Below are 7,785 nucleotides of genomic sequence, written 5' to 3'. Positions count from 1 at the left end.
TTTGTTTGTTTGTTTGTGTTTGTTTGTTTGTTTGTTTGTTTGTTGTTTGTTTGTTTGTTTGTTTTGTTTGTTTGTTTGTTTGTTTGTTTGTTTGTTTGTTTGTTTGTTTGTTTGTTTGTTTGTTTGTTTGTTTGTTTGTTTGTTTGTTTGTTTGTTTGTTTGTTTGTTTGTTTGTTTGTTTGTTTGTTTGTTTGTTTGTTTGTCTTGTTTGTTTGTTGTGTTTGTTTGTTTGTTTGTTTGTTTGTTTGTTTGTTTGTTGTTTGTTTGTTTGTTGTTTGTTTGTTTGTTTGTTTGTTTGTTTGTTTGTTTGTTTGTTTGTTTGTTTGTTTGTTTGTTTGTTTGTTTGTTTGTTTGTTTGTTTGTTTGTTTGTTTGTTTGTTTGTTTGTTTGTTTGTTTGTTTGTTTGTTTGTTTGTTTGTTTGTTTGTTGTTTGTTTGTTTGTTTGTTTGTTTGTTTGTTTGTTTGTTTGTTTGTTTGTTTGTTTGTTTGTTTGTTTGTTTGTTGTTTGTTTGTTTGTTTGTTTGTTTGTTTGTTTGTTTGTTTGTTTGTTGTGTTTGTTTGTTTGTTTGTTTTGTTTGTTTGTTTGTTTTGTTTGTTTGTTTGTTTGTTTGTTTGTTTGTTTGTTTGTTTGTTTGTTTGTTTGTTTGTTTGTTTGTTTGTTTGTTTGTTTGTTTGTTTGTTTGTTTGTTTGTTTGTTTGTTTGTTTGTTTGTTTGTTTGTTTGTTTGTTTGTTTGTTTGTTTGGTTTGTTTGTTTGTTTGTTTGTTTGTTTGTTTGTTTGTTTGTTTGTTTGTTTGTTTGTTTGTTTGTTTGTTTGTTTGTTTGTTTGTTTGTTTGTTTGTTTGTTTGTTTGTTTGTTTGTTTGTTTGTTTGTTTGTTTGTTTGTTTGTTTGTTTGTTTGTTTGTTTGTTTGTTTGTTTGTTTGTTTGTTTGTTTGTTGTTTGTTTGTTTGTTTGTTTGTTTGTTTGTTTGTTTGTTTGTTTGTTTGTGTTTGTTTGTTTGTTTGTTTGTTTGTTTGTTTGTTTGTTTGTTTGTTTGTTTGTTTGTTTGTTTGTTTGTTTGTTTGTTTGTTTGTTTGTTTGTTTGTTTGTTTGTTTGTTTGTTTGTTTGTTTGTTTGTTTGTTTGTTTGTTTGTTTGTTTGTTTGTTTGTTTGTTTGTTTGTTTGTTGTTTGTTTGTTTGTTGTTGTTTGTTTGTTTGTTTGTTTGTTTGTTTGTTTGTTTGTTGTTTGTGAATTACCTTGGTTCCAGCTGCTCGATTAGAAATGTCCGAATCCTTCCGATTACCGTTTCCGTTGAGCCTTCGTTTCCGTCACGGTTCTTGCAGTGCTGATTTTCTTTTCGGGTTCCAAATTGCCAATCCACAGTGTGTTCGGTACACAAGAACAACTTTTATTTTACCGTACTTTAATCTTCTATCCGTACTAACAATCCGTACTAACAATCTAGTTTTAAGTTTAGATATAAGTTTATTGACCGGAGAACTACTTGTTTATTCCACTGAAGTTTGATACAGAGTGATTTTATTGGCAATCAGCTGTTTCCTCCTAAACTTGCACCTAACTGCATTTTACTTAGATGTAATTGTATGTGTGATGTTTATGAATTGAGGGGTGTTCAATAAAAATGTGTTACAAATGTAGTGAGATATGAGTGTATAACAGTTTTGTGAACCTAGTTGCCAACATTCCGGCCTCCTTGAACTTGTTTCAATATCTTAACTACTAAACTAACGATAAATTTGTTCTTACTTCTAGCAACACTTGCGGCGAGATAGACTTTACTGGTTTTGCCATTGCTGAGAATGACACAACAAAACAAAAACAAAACAAAATCATTTTTGCACAATTGAATCACAGATGGTGTCAACTTCATCAATTGGTAGCGGACATAATCGATAAGCTGATCGTTTGTAGACTCCTGTTGCTGTCTTAACCGTGACTACCCTGACAACGTCGTCGTCTCCTGGATGAACCGCAACGATCCTGGCAAGTGGCCAATTGAGTGGGGGCAGATTATCTTCTCGAAGTACTACGACATCTCCTACCTGGATACGATGAGGGCGGCGAATCTTACTATATTTTTGTAGCTCGGTGAGATATTCTCGGCTCCATCGATGCCAATAATGCTGGAATAGCTGCTGACGTTGCTGATAGTGGGTGAGGCGGTTAGTGGGTACGTGTCGGATATCTTTGTCGGGTAAATCGGTCATTCGAGATCCGATGAGAAAATGTGCCGGCGTGAGAGCGTCTATATCTGATGGGTCATCTGTGAGGGGAGTTAAGGGTCTGGAATTTAAGGCGGCGCTGATCTGGACTAGTAGGGTGGTAAAATCCTCGAACGAGAGCTGACGTAAACCAATTACTTTTTTGAGAGATGATTTAACGCTTTTAACACCTGCTTCCCAAAGACCACCAAAATTGGGAGCCCTTGGGGGAATGAATCTCCAGTTGATTCCTAGCTGTCCGAGTTCGTTTGATATTCTTTCCTGAGTTTTGCTATTGCCAAGCATCTCATACAGCAGTCTTAATTCTTTGTTTGCCCCAACGAAATTTTTAGCATTGTCTGAATGCATTTCGGAAGGGATACCGTAATGTCCAATAAACCTCCTGAAAGCAGCCAGGAAACTGGATGTGGACAAATCGCCAACCAACTCCAAATGTAGAGCCTTTGTCGTGAAGCAGACGAAAACAGCGATATAGCATTTTGGGCTGGCTGCTCGACGGTGGGGTGGTTTCAAGAAAAAAGGCCCACAGTAGTCAACTCCAGTTATGTGGAACGGTTTGTTTGCAATGACTCTTGTGGACGGTAATTGGCCGGTTGGTTGCTGTATGTTAGTTGGGTTTGTTCGGAAGCATTCTCGGCATTTTCGCAAAACAGATTTCACAGCTCGTTTTCCGTGAATTGGCCAATATTCTTGACGCAACACTGAAAGAGTTAACCTGTGGCTGCCATGCATGGTTCTGACGTGGGTGTATTTAATGATTTGGTGGGTAAAAGGATGGGAAGGTGGTAGGATAGCTGGGTGCTGAGTGTTGTAGGACTCGTTTGAATTAGTCAAGCGACCTCCAACCCGAATAACGCCTTCGCGATCCAAGAAAGGGTTGAGCAGTTTAAGCGAAGATTTTGTAGACACATTGTGTTGCTTTCTCAAAAGCTTAATTTCTTCTAAGTAATATTCCGCCTGGACTAGTTTAATTACAGCTATTTTTGCAGCTAGCAATTCAGGCTCCGTAATTGTCGAACTTTGACACCGCTGGGCATTTTTTCTGCTGTTCTTTGCGAACCGCAAACAGAACGCAACAACACGCAATAATGATATCAACGTAAGACCACGGGTGAACAAAGAATTAAGTTGTGGGGAAACTGCGGTCGTGTTATGTATTAATTTGCGCTTTTCAAGTTGCTCTTCTGCAATTTCTTCCAAAAAGGCTTTAGAGGGCCAGTTTTCCTCAGGTTCTTTTAGCCACGTAGGACCAAATTTCCAAAGCTCACTTTTAAGAAAGTCTGCTACATGTAAGCCGCGGGAAACGAGGTCAGCAGGGTTCTCCTTTCCAGAAATATGGTTCCACGGGAGACCGTATGTACAGGATTGAATGATGGAAACACGATTAGCCACGAAGGTGTTCCAGGTGTTCGGCTGAGCTTCCAACCAATGAAGAACAATTGTAGAATCGGACCAAAAAAAGGACTTTGCATTGTCCAACATCAGGGCTTTGGAGATCTTAGTGAAGAGTTCAGCTGCTTCCTTTGCCGCGCAAAGCTCCAACCTAGGTAAAGTCAACCTTTTGAGGGGGGCAACGCGAGATTTGGCTGACAAAAGTTCCACATGTACTCGTCCAACAGCATCAATTGTTCGCACGTAAATGCAGGCACCATAGGCAAGCTCCGAGGCGTCTGCAAAGCAGTGAATTTGAACTGCTGTAAACTTTGATATAAATGCAAATCTGCTTATTCGTAGCTGTGGCAAAAGGCATAACTCTGAGTAGAATTTTTTCCATTTTTGCTCCAAGGCAGGAGGAACTGGTTCATCCCATTTAGTTTGAAGCAAAGCAAGTTCTTGCATAATTATTTTGGCCACCACAACAACAGGAGAAATCAAACCTAATGGGTCAAAAAGCTTGGCGATTGCTGACAATATCTTTCTTCTTGTCCACAGACAGTTTTCCGATACAGGTGCATGTACGAAACGTAATTCATCCGCGCCTGGGTCCCAGGTAATACCAAGGGTTTTAACTTCAGCTTCAGGGTCTAAATCGAATGTTATAGTCAAGTCAGTACCAATCTGTTCTGGTGAAAGTCCAGCTAATACCTCAGGCTTATTTGAACTTATCTTACGAAGATGAAACCCGCCTTTTTTCATGATAGACATGAGTTCATCGCGTAGAATCAACGTGTCCTCAATTGATGAGGCTCCGCTCAAGCAATCGTCTACATAAAAATCTTTCTGCAACACAGGTTTGGCATTGGGGAAATTTTCGCCTTCATCTATGGCTAACTGCTGAAGGCATCTGGTGGCAAGAAATGATGAAGGTGTTAATCCATACGTCACTGTTTGTAGCTCGTAGATATCCATTGAATCTTGATTGGAAAATCTCCAAAAAATTCTCTGAAGAGATGTATCATCAGCATGGAGGCGAATTTGTCTATACATCTTCTCAACATCACCTACTAGAGCAACCTCATGCTTTCGGAATCGTAGTAGGAGACTGAGTAGATCATCTTGTATAGAAGGACCCTTTAGAAGACAATCGTTCAAAGAAAAACCGGTGTCTGTACGTGCAGACCCGTCAAACACAACGCGAACTTTCGTTGTGGTGCTTGAGTCCTTGACAACAGCATGATGTGGCAAATAATAGCTCTTACGGCTATCGTTTCCATACAATTCAGCTGCCACTTCACCATCCTCTAATTTTCTCATATGTTTCAGTTCCAGATACTCCAACATAAATTCATTATATTGACGTTTCATTTCAGAATTATTTTCCAATCGTTGCTCCAATTTTAAGAATCGATTCAAAGCTAAGGTTTTTGAATTCCCTAGCATACTTTCAAAACCAATCCTTTTCGGCAATCGAACCAAGTATCGTCCTTCTGCATCTCGCTCAAATGTTTGTACAAAATTTTCCTCACAATCTTTCTCTTCTGCTGTCCACGTAGGTCGATCTTCATGACTTTCTACCGCCCAAAAACGTTCAAGTTGCTTTTCCAAATTTTCAGAATTCGTCGCAACGTTACAAATCACCGAAGTTGTGTTTGGGAGCTGTGCTTTCCCGGAAACCACCCATCCGAACACGGTCTCTATTAAATAGGGAACTCCCGCACCAAGTGAAATTCGTTTCATTTCATGTTGATACAAAAAATCGTAAAAATGTTCTGCTCCGATCAATAAATCAATTCGACCACTTGTATTAAAACCCGGATCTGCTAATTTGTATTCTGGTGGGATATTCCAATGGGACATAGAGATATTCGTGGAAGGGAGATCAGTTGTAATCCTTTGCAGAACCAGACATTCAATTCCAATAGAGAAATTAGAAATTCTAGACCCAATCTTTGCAGTAACAGCATGGCGCGCATGCATTTCGGCTTGACCTACACCACACACTGGAACATTGATCGATCTGCGTTTCAATTTCAATGACTGACAAAGCCGTTCGCTTATAATGTTTGCCTGTGATCCGTTATCGAGAAGAGCCCGTGCTAATATTTTTGACCCATGACAATCATATATCTCCAATACCACTGTTGACAGGAATATATTAGATGAACTTCCTTTCACACCCACGTTAAACGAACCCAGAGAAGGATCATGCAATGCATCCTTAGCTTGATTATCATCCTCAGGTGTTGTAGAAACCAGTTCATTTTGGATGACAGCATTGTTTACTGCAGTGGATTCATTATCTGACTTTGAAAACCCTGGATGAATAAGCGTATTATGTTTCTGATTGCATGAGCGACATCTAAATTTGGAGTTGCAATTCCTTGCCCAATGCCCGCCTTTCAGACAACTGCTGCATAATCTTTTTGCATTGACGAAATTCAAACGATCCTTTAAGCTGAGTTTCAGGAAATTATCGCATTGAGATAAATAGTGAGACTTTCCACAGCATACGCATGACCAATTGACCTGCTTAGAATCTTCAGTTCCTACATGTACGCTCATATGTTGACGACCGCTAGAACTGCGATTGTACACCATTCTAGAATTAGTGGAATTTGAAGAAACCGCCTCCAAGACCCTCGTTCTCTTTTCCAAAAAATCAACCAATAATGCAAAAGATGGTTCTTCTAGTGTTGCTGCATGATCTTCCCAGAGTTGAAGCGTATTAACATCTAGCTTTGAGCACATCCAAAAGACGATCATTGCACCCCAACATTCCACCTGTTCACCCAATTGTTTCAGAATTTTCAACCGTTGTTCAAACTCATCCACCAAACCATGAATAGCTGAAGCAGAACCCATTTCAATCCTTGGATATTCCATTAGCGCTTGCAAATGCCTCTTCTTCAGCAGCTTTTCGTTAGAATATCTTCTAGTTATCGTTTCCCAAGCAATTATATAATTTTCATTGGTAAGTGTCAATGAAGCAATTAATTTTGCAGCCTCCCCTTTCAGGGCAGATTTCAGATAATGGAACTTCTGTACCTCACTCAGCTCCACTGAGTCGTGAATCAATGAAACAAATGTAGCTTTAAACGATAGCCACTGCCGATAGTCTCCATCAAAATCTGGAATGGAAATTTGTGGCAAACGTACTCCAGCATGCAAACCCAACGACGTATTTCGCCCAATCGTGTTGTCCATATTCAAAACTGGTGTGGCATTTGGAATTTTTGCTAACAAAGCCGTCCGAATTTCGTAATACATGTTTTCAAACCTCGATGATGCTTCAAAATTAACCACCTCAAGCTCATCTCTTTCATCTAACACCGCAATTTCGTCTTGAATTTCCTCAAATGCATCCCATTTCGCCTCTAGTTTTTCCAACCGCGATTGTATCTGTCCAGATTGCTTGACAGGATCGTAAGCTTCCAAAAATGAAGAAAACCTCTTTAAAGACCCAAATAGACGCTCTCTTTTCTTTAATATTTCCTTAATTTTGTCCCCCGACATGTTTACGCAACCACTATCAACCCAGCTAACGATGGCGTGAGTATGCGACCGAAAATAAATAGAAAAGCAGGAAGTACCTTCTAGGATTTATGTAAAATTTGGACAGGCACTCACCTGAGGCCTGTTCACAAAAGGCCTTGTATTTTTAAAAGATAACTTCCGCCTCCACAATAGAACCGATGATGACCGCCTGACACAGTTATTTGGCTCTCAACTTCCGCAACTTCAGCTTGTAGTTGACCCAGTCTCGTAACGATGTAGCATGCAAAAGAGGCACAAAAAAAAGATCCAGATAGCACCATCCAAAAGTTTTATGATTGATAGGACAGGCACTCACCTGAGGCCTGCTTAATAAAGGCCTTGTATTTTTAACAAAGAATTTCCGCCTATTCAACAGACCCAATGTCGCACATGAAAAATCTGGCACGCATCCTCAATGTGTCCAATGTGACAAATCTCGCAACGATGTAGCATGCAAAAAGGCACAAAAAAGAGAATCCAAGTAGCACCATCCAAAAGTTTTAAGGTGATAGGACAGGCACTCACCTGAGGCCTGCTTATTAAAGGCCTTGTATTCAATAAATTAGGATGGCCTTTTGAAACGAAGCTTGAACCATATCCTCCGATCAAATTTATAAGATCCGTTGCGTTGATGTCCGGTTCCGTAC

The 7,785-nt window shown here is 39.3% G+C and overlaps 1 protein-coding gene across 1 annotated transcript; it reads right to left on the bottom strand.

Annotated features, from left to right (window-relative positions):
* Nucleotides 1–1,831: 1,831 nt before the first annotated feature.
* LOC129742106 (uncharacterized) lies at nt 1,832–7,301 on the bottom strand. Its single transcript, XM_055733955.1, has 2 exons — nt 7,232–7,301; nt 1,832–7,130 (listed from the first exon to the last, which is right to left on the bottom strand). The coding sequence occupies exon 2, from the start codon at nt 7,115–7,117 to the stop codon at nt 1,832–1,834; it is 5,286 nt and encodes a 1,761-aa protein (XP_055589930.1). The 5' UTR covers nt 7,118–7,130; nt 7,232–7,301.
* Nucleotides 7,302–7,785: the final 484 nt, after the last annotated feature.

This window comes from Uranotaenia lowii, chromosome 1, assembly GCF_029784155.1.
Source record: "Uranotaenia lowii strain MFRU-FL chromosome 1, ASM2978415v1, whole genome shotgun sequence".
NCBI classification, from domain to species: Eukaryota; Metazoa; Arthropoda; class Insecta; order Diptera; family Culicidae; genus Uranotaenia; species Uranotaenia lowii.
The sequence above is the reverse complement of the archived record's forward strand: the minus strand, read 5'-3'. Positions and strand labels throughout refer to the sequence as shown.